The 21,700-nt window shown below is 40.3% G+C and overlaps 1 protein-coding gene across 23 annotated transcripts in view; it reads left to right on the forward strand.

The window, feature by feature from the left end:
- CACNA1C (calcium voltage-gated channel subunit alpha1 C) overlaps positions 1-21,700 on the forward strand; it is a 480,521-nt gene that overhangs the window by 342,236 nt on the left and 116,585 nt on the right. For all 23 annotated transcript variants that reach the window (XM_069861396.1, XM_069861462.1, XM_069861443.1 and 20 more), the window contains exon 10: positions 19,705-19,795. In XM_069861396.1, coding sequence (XP_069717497.1) covers positions 19,705-19,795 — 91 coding nt within the window. The remainder of the gene's footprint in view (positions 1-19,704; positions 19,796-21,700) is intronic.

Genomic DNA, 21,700 nt, shown 5'->3' on the forward strand with positions numbered 1-21,700 from the left:
TACTGTATTGAAAGTTCTGTCATTGCCAGCAGTCAATCACTAGTAGAGTTAAACTGAGGGAGAAAGATAGTATTAATTTTCTTCCTAAAACCATCAACAAAATAAGCTTCAACTATAAAAGAGTGATGACACTGCAGTCCAGGCACAGTTGTAAATGCCCTAAGGAATCCCTTTGGATTGTTTGGCCTCAAGACATTTGAACCCCACCTACTAGCTATGCCAAGCTTGCATCATGGACAGTCCAGTGTCTTCCTTGTCTTCTTGTGTTTAGATCTTGCTCAAACAGCTCTGATGCCTGATAAGTAACATCAGTGCTTCTTTCTCAAGTCCTCTTCAAAGCTCACTGCATTCTGTATCTGGTACAACATCCTGAACTCCACAGAAGTTAACGCTCCTTCCCGACACACTTTGTTCAGTGATGACTTAATTAATAATGTTAACCCTTAAGGTATAGGCCCTGAGCCTTTCAGATAACAATTCACTGAAGTGTACAGGGCAGTTCAGACCTCCCGAAGCTGTTGGCTTAGCTCCACAAACTTCAAGCGTTGCGTTTGCATCAGGTATGTTGCATCAATGTTCAGGGCCTGTGGATTCCTGCCTGAACTCTGACAGTGACTCACACCATTTTAGAAAAGCCACATCAGGTTTTGTTTCCTCAGTTTCCCCTTGGAGGCTGTTTGGAGGTTCGGGATTTATTTTTTTTTTTTACAAAGAATATCAGAAGAGTTTTAATTAAAACATGCTTACTAAACTAGAGTCTCAACTAATATAAACTCTTAGATTCAGCAGTTTACAGCATCTGGGCTCTCACCCAGGTAGTCTACCTAAACTGAATCACTCGAAACACAGAGAACATCTATTTCCAGTCTCTTCTCTGTCCTTGGCTACAGAGGCAGGTCTTCCTGTCATCTTGCTCTGCAAAGAGGACAGCCTGCCTGTCAGCATGGGAACCATCTACTATAAAACAGACAACACAAGGTGTAGGGGAAGAGAAATTCACTTGCATCCCGATTTGGTTTCTCTGCCTATGCCGGTTCTTATAAAATCATACGTCATATTTCATATATGACACTGCTTTCCTGAAGCTGTCAACCCTTACACTAAGCCTCATAGGGTATTTACAGTCCTTAATGAAATGTTCAGCAAGTCCAAGGACTACAACAGTGAGAATCTTTGTGAAGAAAAGGTTGAGAAAGGAAGATAAATGCAGCCAGAGTTGGACGATCTGTTCAGTCTTTAGCTGATGCTCTCCATAGCAGTGCATTCATAGAGCCGTTTGAATTCATTCTTTGTGTTTTGAGAAGTTTTAGGAAGTGCGTGCTTAAGGCAGGTTTTTGGTTTTGTTTGCAAACATGATTTTGCCATTATGGCAGATGTGAGGTGGGAAATGTGAAAAGGCTTCTGGGGGCTGTTTGTGTTGATAGATTTCTTCTGTGCTTTTTCTCTGACGGGCCTTCCACACAGGAAGAAAACACTAATTTGACAGAGGAGAGAAACACATGTCAGGGCACATAACAGCTACTGAATTTCAAAATTACCTGATAGCAAAGAGAACCATCCCTCCTGTTGCCACAGTAACTGGGAATTTTCCCTTTTTTTTATTTCCTGAGAGTGGCCTGGAATGCATTTGTGTTGCTGTGGGCGGAAGCAGGAAACCTCAATCCAACTCAGACTCTCCTCCTATTGAAATTAATTGGCAAAATTGCCATCAGCTACACTGGGGCCAGGAAAAAGCTGTGAATGGGCAGGGAGTAGTAATTTGATGTTTCTGACTGCTCAGGTTTTGCCCTCCTCTGTTTCCTTCTATTTCAGTACTATTCGGTGCTGCTCTCTGCAATGTAAGTATGACCACATTAATGTCAATAAAGTCCCTAAGATTAGCAGAACCCTCTGCTTCACCAGGGATCTGATAACAAAGGCATTTTGTGATTGAAGACAACTCATTCTTCTAGTTAAGTCATATCCAAGGTAGTATTGTCAATTCAAGAGCTGATTTGCAAGTAGACTACCCTACAAAAATGTTAAGCCTAATCATACTCCAGGGCTCAATGGTAGTGGGACTGACAGCTGTAGATAATCAGGTTTCCATATACCACAGCAGAAAAAGCAGTACAAATCAATGTGTTGCCTATCAAAAGCATACAGCAATACTTCAGACAGTACATTAAATAATCCGAGGAGGTTTGACTCTACAAGCGGATTTATGCCTCAGTTAAAGTGGTAATATAAGGTGTCTAATTGAAGACAAAAGTACAGAAATAGAGACAAGTTCTAAAATATGTAGAAAATAAGCTGTCTTAAAAGAAATAGTCGTGAGTCTTCACCTTCAGAGCAATTATTGTAGTGCTTTAGTGACCTCCAGAAAGTTTGTTAATGTCCAAGTTCGCTGCCTCTAAGGAGTAAGCTGTGACCTAAGTTTTTGGTGGGCCACAGATTTTGTCTCACTAGAGTGTTACTTGTGAACAGCATTAGTCATGACATGGCAGTAGAATGTATTTAACCTTAGGTTTATGAGAATATTCCCTTGGAGAGGAAGATTTTGAGACAGGGAGGAAGATTTCAGCTGTCAAAGTAAAAATTTTTGAAGAAATTGGAATCTCTTGGATGACTAGAACTTTTGGAAAATCTGTCTATGATGGAAATGCTTTGTGTTTCTGAACATCAGGACAGCAATGAGAGCAGGAGGCCTGATGGATCGAACAGGAAAAGAGAAGAATTTGAGAACTCTAGAAACAGAAGCCTCGGTAATTTCAATTTCAGGGTTTTATTCCCAAGAGTGCAGTAGTACATTGATTCATTACATAACAGCGACAAAAGCATGACCACCTTTCTCTAAAAGTTCATGTTTCTTGGGATTCATTTATCCAATTCCTGTTGATTTAACTCCTTTTTGAATACTCAGATTTTATACCAAAAGGAGTCTGTTGATTTCAGTGAGGTCATGTACTAAATACATTCTGTTGACTTTAATGGAAGTTGTCACTAAATCTCGTGCAACCCTTTGGCAAAGTCAGCATTTTGCAGCTGTTGGCTAGAGTTTTGTGTACAGTTCTAATCAGGATACCAAGATAAAAGGATACTAACTTGTTCAAATTTTAGATTTAGTAATTCCATATGTCAGCATGCTTTGTGGCTCATGAATCCTGTGCTTAGTGTGCTGATGAGGAAGTAGCTTATTATTTTCAGTTAGAAAAAATAGCATGGCACTGTGGGATAATGTCTAAGGCAGAAAGTACATAACAGGATTTTCAAAAACTTGGTTACAGGCTAGAATTTCAGGGTGGCGTAAAAAAAAATTGATTGATTTTCTGTGATGAAATTTAATGGGGAAAGGTGCAGCTAAGGAGTTAACATGGAAGGCACAGAGTGGAAAGTGAGAGAATGTATTTACAAGAAGCCTGTTTTCAATGCAGATTGGATCACCACTGCCTTAAAACTCATGTTGTCTTACTCTACGAGCAAAAAGGTGGTAACTTAATTTTTGCTTCCTGTTTGATAGAACACACTTGAAATACGCCTGAATTTGTCTGTTGACAGTAAGTCAGTTCAGCCTGATTTATTCTAGCTTCATCCACAGAATTTGTCCCAATGTATATCTCGTACATATGGAAGGACATGGACAACCACCTCTCTACAGGCATGCACAGCTTGGTATTTTAGAGGATTTTTGCCTATTGTCAAGAAGTAATTAAAAAAATGCCGGGTGCTTGCATGGGATTTAAGACCATCTAAGCAAAACTGTGAGAGGAACAGGCTGGAAAATGAAACTATTATCAGTTGGTGATTCAAGAATGGTATCATGCAACCTGATTGCATTCTGCTTTCCATGCATAAATACAAGGAGATAAAAGCCAGTGTTGTAAAATGATTTATTATCTGTCAAAACCTCATCTAAAGAGGCAGAAAGTACAATGTCATCTACTTTTATCATTGTCCACTGATGTGGAAAATAATCATCTGGTAACTAAGAAAAGATTGGATGCAGTGTTAACAATAGTAGGCATTTCACAAGGGCAGCTGATAGATATTTCACAACGAGTTTAGTAGCTGTGATAAATTTATTCTCCTTCACCTGGAGACAGAGGGACAAAAGACGTGGGTTTTGGTGTTCACTGCATCACCAGTTTCTTCTAGGGGAGAAACACTCCATCTACTCAGCTGCAGAGGTTCCGAAACATGGTTTGCTTGGATAGGGGTGAGAGCAACTCCCAGCTGCATATTGTGTCCTATGCATGCTCTGTAGAAAACTGTCTCAATGATATTTTTCTACCTTGTGAACTCTTGAAGTAGCTTATACACTGCTTTTAATATAAATAATAAAATCTGAGGACACTAAGAGTCCTTTGTAAATAGTAAGTCAGCCTTGGGGGTTTTGTGCGGTTGCTCTTCACAGGGAATCTCAGGCTGCAAAGGGCTGCATGGTTTGTGCTACAGATGTCAAGCTTGAGTCTCTAATTAGAATACTGCCTAGAAGAAAACCTTCTGGGACATTAGTTCTCACATTGGGCTGAATCACTCCTGCAGCTCTTAGTAAAAAATCCTACTGAAGTAGTCAGGGAGTTTGCCTGGTTAAGGACTCGAGCCTCAATCTGTTTCCTCTGAGGTCAGTAACAAAACATGGAAATGTCAGGTTGTGCAGTATGAGGTCTTGATATGCCGGAGGCTTCTCTGTGCTCACGCATGACTTCAGTGTTTTGTAACTGTTATCCAAAGGAAGAGCATGAGAGACTTGGGATCCCAAATCCCATGCTGAATAGTCCACATAGGACTGTTTGTCTAGTGCGTAATTCCATTGGTTGAGATGCAGTTGTATCTGGCATGATTTTGACCTGCTGTCATTAAAAGCATTTTGCTTCCATAACTGCACTTAAGGAAATGTGGGATCAGACCCAGATAAACTTTTATATCCTAAAAAGGAAAACCAACATATATCAGAAAAGAATGATAAAGTATTTGTGAGGCTTCACAGTGACCCCGTAAGTAGCTGAAGTAGCAGAGTACCTAGGGCAATGGTATCCAGTACTGTAGGTGAATGAAAGTAAAGATGCCATTTAAAAATGTCTTTTTCATTGTGTAACCTTCTGTGCAGATGAAGTAAAAAAACCCCCAAACATCATTTGGGGGTGATTCTGCTTCTGCTTTTGCCCCATGTTCCATCAAAGTCAACAAAACTATGATGCCAACATTTGACGTTTTCTTCTTGGAGTAAAAACAAAACTGAGAGTAGACTTCCCTCCTCTTTTCACATAGTGCTTTCTTTATTATTGTGAGTGAAAAAGAACAAAAGCAGTGGGACCTCATACTTGATCATTTTGTCTTTCTCCCCTTTTCCAAGAGGAGAAAAGAGGGAAACAGAGAGGGAAAAAAAAAAAAGAGTTTTCTGAACAAAGTGGAATTAAAAACTTTGGAGTGTAAGTTATACTTAGAAATGTGTCATACAAAACATTAGTTCTTTGAAATATGCATTCAGGTTAATGTTTGGAGAGGGGAGAAATGTTGTTCTTTGTATAATTTAAAGGGAAAAAGGCACAGAAAGGCTAAATGATGTTCTCAAGGTTACGTACCCTCTCAGTGCCAGAATTTCTCACACCACTGCTCTGCCCTTTAAACCAGAATTTTGACCTTGGATTGTATCATATCAAGCATTTACAGATTTGATCGGCGTGTTTTTGAACTATTTTCCTTCTCTGGGAATTCACCATAACTGTCTTAATAACTTTAATCGATACAATGTTCTTGTTCCTCTGAATATATGGAGGGTTCACTCTGTTTAAGTTAATCAACAGGTTTGAGTATTATTACTAATATATTATATATATTTTTATCAACCCAGTTTTTATCAAAAAGCAACATTTAGGTTCATTTTTATGTAGATTTCACTAATTCACAGGTTTTCTCTCTGGCTGAAGGGAAGCTTTGATTTTAAAACAAAAAGCAAGCAACTATTTGAAAACTTTCTTCTCCTTTCTTCTCTGCTGATAGTGACTGCTGAGAGTAGATGAATCCTGTCTAACAAGTTATAGAATAAGGTTAGCCTAAGCGTGTGTTTTATATCAAAGCACAGTATGGAGAAAACAATTTGTTTCCTTTGTATGAGTGGAAAGCAAAAGAAGAAAAAGCTGCTGGAAGCCTCAGGATAAAGCCATGGCCAGTGTTACAATATATAATTCTTCAGTGATTTGTTTCAACATAGCTTCAGAGGCCTGATGTTGTTGGGTAAAGCAGGAAAAACATCTAGAAAGTAGAGCAATTCTTCAGTTAGGGGAAGGCAGGCTGAATTCAGGCATGCGGCTGACTCCAGCAGCCAGCTTCTTGAGTGAGTGTTGGTGAACAGTGACAGCTCCAAGATAATTAATTGACCCTGAAAGGGTCACTTCAATGAGCATCTACCAAATCACTGTGCTGCTGCCACTGTTGCATGGTAGAAGGGAGGGCAATGTGGAAAGCAAAACTCCAAAACTGTGCTAATTTCTGCCTGGAGGGTCAATTTTTCTTCTTACCTCCTTGCAGGTATCAAAAACTACGTAAATTAAATAAGCTCCCAGGCTGCTATAGTTCATGTCTGAGGAAAAAGCCTCTTCTTTTAAGACCTTCTGTGACTGAAAAACTTTTGTGTTGATCAACACACACACTTAGGGTCTTGCGACTGAGAACCTGCCTTGTGTTGTTCAACTTACAGTTTTTCCAGCTTCTCCTTTCCTTGACTCTTGTAACCTGGAGCACAAACAACATTACAGTCAGAAATGCTAGAGCAGTGATGTGTAACCAGCTATGGCATATAGAAGCTGACATTAATGTTGATAGGGCATTAAGTTTATCTGCTATAAAAGCTATTTCCCTAGCAAAGACTGTCTGATGAGATAACCCCTCTGTTTTGCCTGCTGGAAGAGAGAGTTATGTTGATGCAAGAATCCTCTTATAAAACCAATATGTTATGGAGAAATATCTTTGCAGGTAAGGCTTTTGATACAATCCGTTGTTTTTATAGCTGGAGAAGACACCTTTGTGCAAATAAATAAATTAATCTCCATCTGCCCTGTTGGGAAGTATTTCTTGAAGTTTTTAAGATTTATTCCCTGACACTGTGATTCCATTTCTCAAGAAAAGCTGTAAGAGGAAACAGTTGGTAAGAAAACTGCCACTGCCATACCTTCTGATGGATTGAGCATGTTTAATTTCCCATGGTTACAGAGGCATAGAAGGCATTCAGTACCAGGATCTCCACAGAAAAGTTTGAGAAGAAATGCCACAAACTCTCAAGCTGAGTATTTATATAGCAAGGCTATTTTTTATTGGATGCCTAGTGTGTGCTCTTAAATGTTTATAAGAGGACTTAAAAAGTAGTTTTAAAATCTGTGAAGTATTCTGCAGTTTCTGCTGAAGGCAGTGAGAATGACCGTGATTAGTGTTTGAAAATTGGTTATTGTAGCAGATGAAGCTTTAAGAGTTTCTTCATTAAGAATAAAGCAACTGATAACCCAAGTTTTTTTAAAATTAGTATAAAGGACCGTCAGGAGAAAGGTTGTGGTGTTCAGTATTGGTAGCTGAGGGACAGGGAGCATGTGTTTGCAGTTAGAAACAACTGTTGGGGGTGGGAATTTGTTGGTTTATATTAATGCCAGCCAAGATCAGAGCCATAGTATAACTGATGCTGTATATAGCCAGATTAAAAGTGTGTGTATATACTTCCTTTTTTACAAGAAACCAAAGCTATATAGGTGGAATTCAGCTGCCTAAACACACTCATCTAATGCCAATTTAGACGCTTCATGGTACCCAAGACCATTGTGAACTGACAAGTAAAATGTAACATCTGGGGCTTGTACTTCTGTAATGTGATAGCTGGAAGGGCGTGTCCTATGTGGGATGTCAAAAAATGTCATCCATTGCCTCAGAAAAGGTAACTGAGTGTAGTTAGTCCAAAGACATAGGAAAAAAATGGTACAACTTGGACTTTTAATGTGGATCTTGTAAGCTGAATGTCTTAAAAGTATTCTTGGTAGAAACAAGGATCAACTGTAACAGAAATTGTTCTGATATGAGCTTTTCTCCCACTCAAAGTGTGTACTCACCATCTATCATCATTCATCATCTATCATTCTCTTTTTCTTCTTTGATGTATTTTATAGTATACCTTGAAGATTCATGTGCAGGAAGGTAAACACTGTGGCCCAGACCTTGTATTCCTTGGCCCAGATCAAGAACTCTGCGTAAGATGTGGTCAAACAGGGAAGCCTCCAAGAGACCAGGACTGGCTGAGGGAGGCAGGAGGTGTGTTAGCAGAGGTCTCCTGGGAAAATTGTTACATCCTCTACCTTTGCTGCCCCTGACTGCAAGATGGCTCGAGTGGTCCTTCACTTTCTTAAATCAATTCACAAGCAAGCACACAAGAAGGCAAAGCTAATAGCGTTTATTTTTAAATGCAGGTGGGGTTATAAAGCTGTCCCTGCTGTTGTGAAGGCAGTGCAGTGGTGTAGTGCAATGAGCTGTAGCTGACAGGAGGCACATGATGTTAAAGCTCAGAGACAAGGAGTCTGGGCAATGTTACATGGTTGAACTAGTATGTACATTACTGAAATGATAGCGCTGGTGCAGCTGAGAACTGATAGTGTGAATGGCACCCAGCCCTTCTCAGCAGTTTGATGGGAAGCCTGGAAAGCTTGCAGCAAGACCTCAGAACAAGCACAACTCTGACGAAGTCATGCTCTTACTCTGTGTTCACTCACTTCTGCTTATTGAGTGAGAAACTTCTCATCCACTCCAGTAAAATCTGCTAATAGGATAAAAATCTCTAGCTGTATTTGCTTCTGGGAAGAAAAGCAAGTCTCTCCATTTCAGTTATCTCATAAACAACATTAAGCCTGGAGAGGTGACAGAGGAAGGAAGGTGTTTCCAGCTGAGGAACTGAACTGAAAGTAGCCATGGCACTGAATCTGACTACTGATCACAGCAGCTCTTCTGTTAGTGGGATTGTAGAGATAAGTCAACAGATAGAGAGCTGGCGTTTTGGATCTTGAGGCCTAAATTCAAATTCAGCTTTAGAGCCCATGGGTGTTCGTAATGCTGCTCACATCCTCATTTCCATTTACAAAGTTCCCAAACCATAGCATGATGCGTCTCACTGCTTGTCCACTTGAGGAAGGACTGCAGTCAAGACATGTCCCTCTAAGTGCAAACTATAGAGGTCTTGTAGGGGACTCAAGGATAGGTAACACAGGTGTAACTGGAGATCAGCATGTTACCAACTACCTTAATATCCATAGGCTGAAGTAGCAGACAGACTAAGCATCAGAATGAGGATGTAGTAGCAGAGTTTCATGGATCCTCACAGATGTGCAGATCAAAATGTGAATGTATTATCTGCTGTTCAAAGAAGCACGAGCAGAATAACAGGGCTATGCCAGGTCACGAATGACTTGCTTTAGCACAGATGTGTGAGGGAAGCTTGCATAACACCTGCCCACACTAAGCTTAGCTCAAGCTGTTGTTATCAGTCCCTCACCATCCTGCACACTAGTATTTGTAAACTAGGTATCCATTATTTCAGGGCTACTATAAAGTGCCTGTTTCTTCAGCTTGCATTAATTGACCTGTTCTCAATGCCTAGCACAAGAGATGTAAAGACTTTAATTACGGGTTTGACAAGCTAACTTTCAAGGCAAAACTTTTCAATTCTTTGCTTTTCTCCTGGCTGCACAGTATTGCACAGCCTGCTCCGCTAGCATGTCTCATGCTTCTGACTCATATGATATTGTGGTAATAGTGTCTAGTATCAGACTAGTCATTATGTTAGCAAAAGTGTCTGAAAAACACCACATGAAGGAGCAGCACACAAAATTGCAAGCATTTTATTTACTAGGCACAGAAGAAATGTAACAGATGAGGGTTTCAAAAAAGAATTCTATGCACATTTCAGAATAAGAGAGGTGATTTCCATTTCAGATCATAAAACTAAATAGAATCTATTCAGTGTGATCCATGAATGCAGCTACAGAGGTCCAGTGCTTTCACACAACCCTAGCTCCAGAGTGACCTAGATCTCATATGTGTGTTGCTGTACCTGTCCGTCAGTGAACTGACTCTAAATTAAGTCTACCCACATGCAGGAAGCTTATACTACTCCTTCAGCTTGCAGAGTGGTATTTCAGATTAAAATATTCAGTCCCTCATGTTTTCCCACAGCCCCTTCACCTGTGGCCGGCCTTTGCCCAGTTCTCTTGCCTCTCCTTTGAAATAATTCAGCCCAATTTTTCGCTCACATTCACTTTTTGGTTTGTTTTTTTCTTGTAATATTCTTCCACCAAGGGCCAGCCTCCAGGAGAATAGTTGCTGCCTTCTATAGCAGACGTGGTCCTCAGAGAGATCTACCTTCTTGTTGGCACAAATCCTACCTAAGTTTCCTGGCTACAGGATTGTGTGAGCTCCCTCAGGGAGAGATTTCCATTGCAAGCTACCAGGGCATGATTCCCCATCTGCTGCACTGTCCAAACAGTCCCTACTGTCCTGACATATCCTGTTTTGTGTTCTAGCTCACAAACTGTAGGCCACTCACCGAGCTTTCAGGCATCACCCACCTTGAAATAGCTTGTGACAGACAGAAGTGTCATAAAACAGCTGGAGCTGCATCTCAGTCACTTTGAAGCTTAGCAGTCTAGGTGGCAAGCAGCACCCCCAGAGAGTTTCTGATGACCTAAGCAGATCAAGTTGGAACTCACTTCTGTAATTTTTTTGCTTCTCCTGGACTCTGCAGGGAAGCTGAATTTACAGGGCTGTGAACTTAAAGAACAAAGATGCTTTTGTTGAAGTAGAGATCCTCATCAAAGTTACTGACTCACCACCCAGGTGTATTTGTATGGGTGGGTGGGTGTAGAAGTTCCTCCCCTGTACGGGAACCTCAGGAAAGGTGTAGCCTGCTTTAAAACCACATTTGTTCTTGAAATTTATGTTCTGGTTATTTTCATTAACAGTAATGCTAGTGAGCAAAATATGAGCAGCATCATGATTATTAGAAGGGCAAAAGCAATCAAAGCAGGAAGGATTTTTTTTCTTATGGCTATTGATTATACAGTCTTGAGGGCACTTTCTTTGTGGTTAGTTATTTTGCTCATGATCGATGTTTATCACTTCCCAGCACATTATCTACAGTGTTTGCAGCTGTCATGCCTCCATTTCAAGGTGCCTGCCAGACCAGCCTGCGATAATAGAATCCTTCTGGTTTTCAAGTGAGATGCTCCTGCTTCTTGTGCCCATGTATCATTTTGTGGAGTAGATTCAGGCACTTTTGATGGCGCTGCTCCTTGTCCAACTTCCCTCTCTAAAACTCATGAAGAATGAGAGAGAAATCTTGCGGCACCATTCCGAATATGCCATTGTGATTTGTTCACCATCACAAAAATCTGTTGAAAGAGTCATCAACTCAATTGTTGCATTTATCCTTTTTTTTTTCCTTCCCCCGCCCCCCCCCCCCCCTTTTTTTAAAATCAATTGCTTCAGAATTCTCTGGGGGACCAGACAACTTGCTAAAAGGTATTAGACTGACACCAGAAACTTACATAAACCACATCTGGCAAGTAAATGCCTTGCACTTTGGCGCATTAGTTGTTGTTACTAGAGAGGCAAATAATTTAAGTAATTTATCAAACAAGAAAAGCAGTTTAGGGTATCATAGGTGGATCCAGTCCAGGAGAAAGTCATCTTTCAAGATCTGTTCAGGTAGAAACTCTGTCATTCTGTGACCTAGTCCATAGGTCCTTCTTTAGCCACAGGGATTAAGAGAGTTACTTCCATTGCGCTTGCAGGCAGATACTCAGAAGTCAATGGACTCACAGACCTAGATATTTGCTCAGCAATAGAAGCAGTTATCCAGGAAGAGTCTTTGCTTTGTCCTTTTTAGCAGAGAGTTAGATACCTTTCTCTAAAGTCTGCTTTTGGGTGAGTCCTACATCTTGTGCTTATGAGACATTTGAGTTACCACAGGTTAGGTAAAGAATATCATTGCCCTTCAGGAAGGAAACATGAAGAAGATTTTAAGTTCTTCCATTCACATACAGAACAGAACATGTGTGAGACTTGCAAAGGGCATCCCTTGGCAGGACCATGAGTTTGACTGTGTCCATTATGTGATCTTCTGTGTAATATGCATTCCACTCATCGGCTGAAATAAACAAATACTTGTGGACTGCTGCATGCTACTGTCAATATTGCTATAAAAAGAAGAAAAATAGCAGCTGTTTAAAGTAGCTGAGGAGTTTCTTATACTAAAATAAGTCCCTGTAATTACTGGCAAGGTAATGCATTTATAGGTGTGCTGTAAATCTGCATGTGGTAATGTCAGATTATTTAATCACGTCTGCACAATTGATACATACGGCTATCTCTTCTGTTTCTCAGTGTGCATTACATAAACTCACTTAGCCCATGGCTATATCCCCTTGACATCACAGGATGTTTATATGCATGTGGTGACCCTCTGGAAGGGGAGAAAGACATGTAGAAGCAAGTCTTCTTAAATAAAAAATATGCATTGCAATTTATATTGTAGATTACATAGTTTATCTGTAAATGAAACGTTTGACGATCTGACACTCCATCTCAGTATTGACAATGTTCCTACTTTCCACTGCTACATTCAGTAAAGATGCTACACTGCATCAGTCTTCTCTGACACAGTCCAATACTCAGCCTGGTTTTACTGTAGTGACCAGTGCTGTTACTCCATACTAGTTGCAGCAACTTTCTTCTGGTTCATGGTAGAAAGATTGTTTTACCAAAAGGCTTTTTCTGTTTGACTCAAATAGATAGAGCTGGCAATCATTTTGTGGTGCTCTATTACTATCCTAGATACTGTCACTGACTTTGAGTGAAATTGTGGATCAAGCACTCTCTCCTTGCAGTCATTTCTACGTAACCCAAAATTGTGTTATGCAAAGTGTATATATTACATGTATTTAATGTAATATCATCTGTATGACACTGTCTGTGTGAGCATTGGTTTCTGAGCCCTTGATAAGCGTTTTCCATGTATTTTCATTTTTTTTTCTGAATTATTTTTACTGTGCTAGATTCGTTGATGCTTTCTGTCTAGTTTTGGGACCACCAAGACCTTACATATAGTTCAAGTTTCCTTTCCACTTCTCCCATAGAACCTTCCTATTAGAGAACTCCTTTTCAAAGCAGAAAATCTGAGAGTTCCCCAGTCATATCTAGTATATTTTGCTGACAAAATCAGCAAACGCACAGAAAACTAATCGTTTACCTCTGCACGGTTTACTTTCTGCATGCTGCTTGCATTTAAGACATACTCATTGATTGTTCCCCAGACACTTTATACATGTAGCAGAATGAAAGCTGTATCTTATTTAAATTAATGAATAAGATGAATGAGTGCAGCATTTCCAAAACAGGCAATGAGAAGAGGAAAGCTAGGCAATATTCATGTATTAATTAAAATGAGAGCTCTCTGGTGAAAAAATATGAGTCAATTGATATTCTGAGCTGCCCATAGACTCATTCATGAAATGATGGGCATGAGAGTCACCATGGGAAGCAGGGTTTTTACTGGAGACAAAGTCATTCACTTGATGCACATTCTGTTAAAGGAAGCAGCCTGGATATTGCGATTTTTTCTTGTTGTGCTTGATAGAAAAAGAAATCTTAAATCCCAGCTGGAGAATCCACAGGACTTCTTTGCTCCTTACATTTGCTTTATAGTTCTGCAGAGTCCCACTTGGGAGACATTAGCATCAGTAATAGCTATAGTACTTAGCGCTTATTGAAATGTGTTTCATCTGCAGATCTCAGAGAGATTTGCAAGGTGAGTGCAGAATTATTATCCCCGTTTTAGAGGAATGAACAGATGCATAGAAAGGCTTGGTCATATGGCCAAGGTAACACAGTAAAGTGAAATGGCAGTGGAGTGACATCAGGTCCTTCTGACTGCAATACCAGTGTGGGCAGAGGGGGTGATTTAGACCCATATTTTGCAGAGTAATTCAATACCAGTAGTAACTGGAGTGTTGGAGAAACCGGAGTTTAAGTGAGCGTATCAGAAAACACGATTAAGTATGTTGTTGCTTCTCTTAATCTGAAAACCCACTATGGGTCTTCTTCGGTATGAATGAGTGTACTGTTGGATAGTCACGCTGTTTCAAGTCACCTGACCCGAGGTCATAAGGTAGATGCCCATCCTGTCTGTGCAATTGAGGGAGACATAAGCATGGCATTCAGAAAATCTGTGATAGTAATCGATCTGCCCCTGTAGCCTGACTCAAACAGCAGTCTGAAGTCAGGCAATGTGAATAGCCTCTGACATAACCACTTCTCAAACTAATATCCAGATCTGCGGACTCACGTAGTAATTTGTCTGATTAAACTCTGTTAAAAGTTTTTACTCTGTCTGTGTTTGTGGAGCTGCGTGGCCTTTGCCAAGGCATGATCTTCTCTTGGTCTTAAATTGACACAGTATTAAAATGAGATTCAGCAACAAGTGTGGCAATGTTATATAATCCATGGACACAAATCTGAATATTAGAATTACTCCCACTGCTGAGTTGCCACGAATGTCATAAATATGAAATGCAACAGTGGTAATGATATTTCTGGACTGGGAGCAAATACTAATCTCCAAGTGTATAAAGGAAATACTATCTCAGGGCTACACGGAAGGGTATTCGCTTGTGCCAACTTTCTGTTTCAATGGTTGGCTGTCTTTTGGCAACCTGCCATCTAATAATTCATTGCATGTTCCTGGGTCATGTCCATTTTTATTGGAGGAGGGGATTATGTTAGTGCAAGAGTAGAGCTGTTATCAATGCTTCATGTCAATGACATGGAACAGAGGCTCTCAAAGGATCTCACACATCTGTCTATCTAGCCAGGTGCAGATTGTAGACTGTCCTTACTTCTGTCTGTGGGGTCTCAAAGGTAGAATATCTCAGATTGATTTTTAAGGAAGCTACAACATAGTTTTGTTTGTTGATTTGGTCGTTGCAGGAATGCTACATAAGTAACACAAAATTGCAGTTTATATAGTCCAGGAGAAAAAGTCTGCATTCAGAGATGTGGCAAAATATAAGAAGTGGAAAGGCTTCAGAAGCAACTGTAGAGAGAGTATAAAACCTACTGGCCCTTGTGGTTTGCCCTCTGTTGAAACTATGAGGTGCTTGAATGCCTTTAAAAAGTTGTTTCGCTTCCCTTTAAAAAAAAAGCCTCTGCTATGCTACCCAGAGAAAATATACATAACTAATGGGAGATTTCATCAACCACAGTGAATTATGGTTGTAAAGATAAATCCAGAAAAAGATATTGATGTGTAAGCAAAGCCACTAGGATTTGCCCAAGGAACAGGTACACTGGAACATGTTGCCCAGAGAAGTCATAGATGCCACATCATTGGAAATGTTCAAGGTCAAGTAGGATGGAGCTTTGGAGCTTTGGATCTAGTGGAAAGTGTCCCTCTCCATGGCAGGGGTGGCAGATTAGATGATCTTTAAAGTTCCTTTCCAACTCAAAACGTTCTACAACTCTGCAAAATATGTAATGTCTTCTATGAGACATGGCCCTGTGTTGTTAGTTGTTCACTGTACCAGTTTGGTTGAAGCAAGCTGCCCAATCTGTGTACTCATTGCTCACTTAGCCGCACTGCTGCTCCTGGTGTAGTCCAGCAAAGGGAAACTATCTTATGGAAATGTCTCCTCACCCTTTAACAGCCTCCTGTCGCTTAGGATGGAGGGATGAAGAGGCAAAGTTGTTCTCTCCTGTCAAGAAGTCACTTATATACAACATGGACATTCAGTTGCTTGACCTTAGGGTGTATGTAGGCAGTTGAATAGTATGCACAGGGATTGATTGCTGCCCTGCCCATGCTGCAGTTTAGACACTGAAGTGCATTCAATGCGAGTTTTTGGTATTTAGAAGATTTAATGGTCTATTTGAAAGCTGTCAAGTGGGGGGTGCGGGGGGAGGGGGGCTCACAGAAAGACAATGCACCCTTTATATCTGGCAGAACCAAGCCCCCCCGGGGGTCTTTCATTTGGTTATAAGCAGTGGATTTCTTGAAGCTGACAAGAGGACCTCTCCTGTAATATGTCACTGAACACACATGACACAGGAGATGAGGAACCAGGATTTCCACTGCTTCGTCAATCGGTGCCCAGGTGGGAGGAAATCTGCATTTTCCTCTTTTTTTGCTTTTGTCTCAGCTCCCAAAATTACAAGGAGGAAGTGGCCAGTGAGATGGCATTCCCTGTATACCATCATCCTAAACATAACTCTGGTCTGGACTGGAGCCCACCATTTAGAAAAAACATCTCTTCCTGATTAAAACATTCCTGTGGTGAATTTACCACCAGCATTCTTGATACATGGCTTCAGTAATTAATTACTGAGACTGCAAAAAATGCCTGCTTTTTTTCTAGGCTGTAGCCGGGGTGTGGGTACAAGGTCTATGTCTCTCAGAACTGAGGCAGATAAGAAAGCCATTTGGGCAGTATTTGATTTACTTCTTCTCATATTCAATCCCATTTTAAACACACCTCTCCTGGAACATGTTCTGTTTTCAGGACTTGTTAACTGATCTAAATGAACCCCATTGTGTCTGCACACATGATTATCACCTGATGTTCAAGGTGGTGTGAGGTGCCAGGTAAAATAAGTTCATTGCCCCACTGTTTGAATAGCACGCTAGGCAATAAAATCCTAATCTCTTGTCTGTCTTGACCTTTAACATATAGGCCATGATTCCTCTTATACTTGATACCATCTTAATACTTTTTGTTGTCCTCAACATTTCCCATTGGTGAATGCCTGTGAGCTAGTGCCAGCAAGCTAGCCTGAACCAAAGGAATCTCTCCAGCACATGTGCCACTGCACCTTACATCCTTCACTTTAATTTCACTTTCTGCTGCAGTAAGGTTAGGGCTCTGTGCATGCACATCTGGTCTGTCTGGGCTGAGGACCAACATTAGTAATGCCATGAAAAGCCATGCAGCAGGAGGACCTTAAAGGGCAAGTGCCAGATGTAAACTGAAATGGAAATCATGAGATATGTTCTAGGGGCATCCGGGTTTGGGTTAGGCAGTATGCATCTGGGTGCTTTATGAGGGTTGTAGATCTCTTGAGATGGACAAAGACGGAAATGTGATTACCCCAACAACTTCCCTTCAGCAGCTATGACAGTTTCAATAGAGTTTCTAGATATTGGAGCAGTTCAGGAAGGAAGCAAAGTAATCTCATTAAAAATTGGCTAGTCCAGATTCTGAACCTAGGGGCTGAGAGATAACATGGGGACAAAATTGTGGTTGACTTAGTCTTATCAATTTCAGTAGATCAGACAGCAAAAAAAAGATGAGTTTTGCTATTGATACCACTGGAGAAAGTATTTTACCCATAAACTTAAATTCAGCAACTTCATGTTCTCAGAAGTCAGATATTAAAAAGAGTGGAAAGGAAGGAAGAATTATCCTCTGATGATCTGTTATAATATTTCATACTTCCAAATACCTTTGTTTTTAATTTTGTACTTCTGATTCACATGATGAAGTTTTCAGACAGAAGTGGATGTCATGTGTAAGCTGAGTTCCTTGTTTTTTTCTTTTGCCTGTCACTGGCTGCATGTTCTCTATTGATGTCTTGTTCCTGGTACTTGACACTGACCATCTTGTCTGTGAAAGGAAGCACTCCAGCTGGCTTGCCTGATAAGAAGAAAGGAAAGTTTGCTTGGTTTAGTCACTCCACAGAAACCCATGGTAATGTTCCACTGCACTTTGTGTCTACACTTCGTATGTCTGTGTGTGTGTGTCTATATATCTCTGTACAGGCTGACATACGATATACCTTTGTGTACTTCTGCATGTGCATGCCTTGCTTTTTTCTATTGCTTGTGTAGTGTCTTCATGCACTCAAGATAATGAGCTGCTCTGCAAATCAATCTCCTGCTAATGTCTTCAAAGTTGTTTTCCATTTGCAAATAAACTCAAATAAAACATGTCTTGAAAAGTGCTTTACCTCATCTTCAAAGATGACTTGCAAAATATCAGTGTTTTGGTTTTATTCCTGAAGGGCTTAGTCTGGACCAAAAATTTTAATTATGAATGTTGTTTTTTCTTACAGCTTACTTGCCTGTTTCATGTGCATCAAACAGGAATTCAGTTGATTCCTTTCTTTGACTTTCCAAACAGACAAGATTATTAAAACATCTAGTATTTGTAAAGGAACTGGCACCATTAGAGTACAATATTTCATAGTTATGTTAAGAGTACTAGAGAGTCTGTTATTTCATGTGATCCTAAGAACACAGCATAAGAACTCTAGATTTCCCAAGACTTATGTTGTAGGCATGTGAATTTTTGTGATGGGATGAAGGAAAGAAACTTCTTTTTGAGGCATATTTTAACCATGATGCTTTCAAAGCAGGAACCTAGGACCTCTTCGGAAGAACCTTCTGGCATCTTTCTAGCCTCTGAAAAAAAGACCTGGTCCCATGGCCCATTAAACATCTGCCCATGTGGAACCTAATTATTATGCATTGCCTCTTGTTTATGCTGAGGACCCACAGGTAGATATGTTCCTAGTACTGAGTAGCATATTCTTACAAGCTGTTAGGGGCTAATAGTGCATGCTCTCAAGTCTCGTCTGAAATATATATATACACCAAGCATCTAAGAGATTTATTTAACTCCTCCATTATTCAGTTTTAAGTATCATTTTTTCATTTGTTTTGTGTATGAAAAGGAGGTAGGAGGAAAGAGGACACATATTGGATCTTATCCACTGTCTGAACTTACGTTGAATGGTTATATATTACAGAGTTATTAAAGCTCATATAGTAGCAGGGAGAGAATGGTGGAATGGAAATCGTGATTATTTTTTTTATGATCTGTAGAAGCAAATCAAATACTGAGATTTGATAACAGATAGAAGACATGACAGATCCTTGATTCCAGGTGAGATAGGTTCACACCTAAGGTTGCTTTCGTTTGGTATTTGTTTTGTGATACTTCTGTAAAAGCTTGTGAGATTCTGTTCAATTCTTAGTTGGTGAGTGTCAACATAAAATCTCCACTGTAGTCCATATTCATTAGCTTTGATGGTAACAGCTGAATGGGTCAGAGAGTCTGAATTCCCTATTTATCCCTGTAGGTTCAATCTGTAAGTGTAAGATTGAAACGTATTAATGGTTATTATATGACAGATGAGCCATCAGTAGTTATTTACATGGTACTTGCTCTAAGGCTAACAGGACCTGTTTGGATACCTGTCAATCTGCTACTTTTAACTTGCACTCTACGTGTCACACAAGAGTTTGGGGAGGGCAGTGAGATGGCTGGTCTAGTCTAAGTAAAGAGGCATTTTTTTAAGTGTTCCACTGAATTAAGCAAAAGCTTTTTTGTTGGCTTTGCCAGGTTGTCTAATTTTCAATGATTCTCATTCATAAAATTTCCAGGAACTGACTCTGAAAGAAAGAGAGCAGCTGCTTCTTCCCTTTTCTTGAGCATTTGAATAACCTGCGTGTGTTCCTGAATTCTACGTGCCCAGCGTGGCCTGTGCTGGGAAGCTCTAGACTTGCTCAGCAAGTTGCTTAAATCCTCAGGAGCTGCAGCTGAGGGTCTTTTCATCAAGCCAGTTCCTTCACTCATGTGATTCACTAATAGATGTGCCAGGTTCTAATGGCCAACCCTCTCTTTTTCTTCCCTTTGACTCTTACAGTGAGCATGCCCACCAGTGAGACTGAGTCCGTGAACACAGACAACGTCCCTGGAGCAGATATCGAAGGCGAAAACTGCGGTGCTAGGCTAGCGTGAGTACATATACACAGATGCATATATGTAGGGGTTGGATTAAGATTGATGGGTTAAAGCCAGGGTAAATGTCAGGCTCTTTTACGGGGAAGGAAACCCTACAATGTGTGGAAGTAGAGAGTGCAGAAGATCCATTTGATCCCGGTTCTTATCTTAATTTCAATGTGAACTTAACTCTAGACATTAGTGGGTTTACATAGATGTAGATAAAGAACAGGATGCCCAGGATAAGCAGATCTGGTTTTGCGTAATAGCTAAAAGACGAACTGATGGATAACAGTGTTCTTATTTTAAAATTCCTCTTCGATTGTAGATAATCAAATCCAGTATATGTGGACCAAAGACTGGAAATGACTGGTCTATTTTAATTTCTCTGATCATTCCTGTCTACTTTACAATGTCTTCTAATAGAAATACATGGATGAGGACTCCCATCCTGCAGCCTGAATTACACCCTTGAAATACCGAACACAAAACTGTAGTGACAAAGAAATACATCAGTTAGGAGGGAGTAATGCCTCCTTGAAATTTCACCATTGTAGTTAATGGAGATGCTTAGGAATATTTGAGATAGCAATTATGGAATACAATATTATATTGTATACCTTTTGCATCACAAACAGCAAAAATAGGCAAGAGGACTCCTTTCTTCCTTTTCACATGACTTGAACCAAAACGGACTTTATGCTATGAGGGGGTATGTTAGTCTCTCCAGTTTCCTTGAAGAACAAGCTAAGCGAATTAGTGCTACAGCTTCTAGATGTTGGAATGTTCTGAGACTCTCCTCTACCCTTGAGCATACCTTGAGCTCTTCAGTGCTGATCAAGTGCTCATTACAAGTACATAAGAAATGCTCTATTTTGTCAGACCTGTGATCCAGCTGGCCCAGAGCACAAATCCTGACAGTGACAGGAAGACAAGTGCACATTTCCTGTATATTGCATATTTCCTATATATTGCACATTTCCTACATATTATGCGCATAGGCCATTTCCAATTTTCCAATCCGTTTTTTGTGTTCTCAAATTCATGCTTATTGGATTAGAGATGCTCGAGGGCACACTTCTGCTTTTTGCCTTTAGTGGAGATTTATGCACCTGTTGCCTGGAGATTTATCAGAACCCACTAAGGCTCTTTGCCCTCACAGTCTCCTTTGACAATAAGTTCCAGAACTTCACCATCTGCTGTGTAGACAAGTAGTTTCTCGTATCTGTTTTAAGATGATCTACTACTACTTGCAGTCAACATCCTCTGCTTCTAATGCTGTGAGATTTGGTGATCAACAGTTTCGCATTCAGCTTATCTATCACTTTCATGACTTCATAAACCTTGATTGTATCTCCTACACATGCCCTTGGCCCTCTCCTCTACAAACTGAAGAAGAGGAGATCTTATCTGCATTACAAGATGTGATACGTGGAATACGTTGTAAACTCAATTGGCTTTCCCGTAAGCATCAGCCAGTCACTTACAGATGCCAGGAGAAATTATTTGTGATGGATTTTCTTAACCTGCTTGCTGTTGCCTATCTGCCCAAGTCTGGCATGTTAGTTTAGATTATGAATTCTTTTCTGAAGGAACCAGGATTTGTTTCAGCAGTGAGTCCTTTGTAGCCTTCGCTCTAGCACCCCACCAAGATACTTGTGCTCTTGTTGTATTACAGGAAGTAGCAGCTGGATATGTGACCATTTCTTCCAGCTGGATTCAATTTGGAGAACCATCTCTATTCTGCAGTTATGGTTCCCAACAGTGAATCCCGTGGTTCTACATAGAGCGAACAACTATGGCAACTGTTATTGTAAAGTTGCATATATTTTTAATACTGCAGCTTGCATTCATTTAATGCCCTTAATCCCAAAGGATCCTAAAACATTTGTGAATTGTACTGAATTGTGAAATGCAGG

Source organism: Phaenicophaeus curvirostris, chromosome 1, assembly GCF_032191515.1.
Source record: "Phaenicophaeus curvirostris isolate KB17595 chromosome 1, BPBGC_Pcur_1.0, whole genome shotgun sequence".
NCBI classification, from domain to species: Eukaryota; Metazoa; Chordata; class Aves; order Cuculiformes; family Cuculidae; genus Phaenicophaeus; species Phaenicophaeus curvirostris.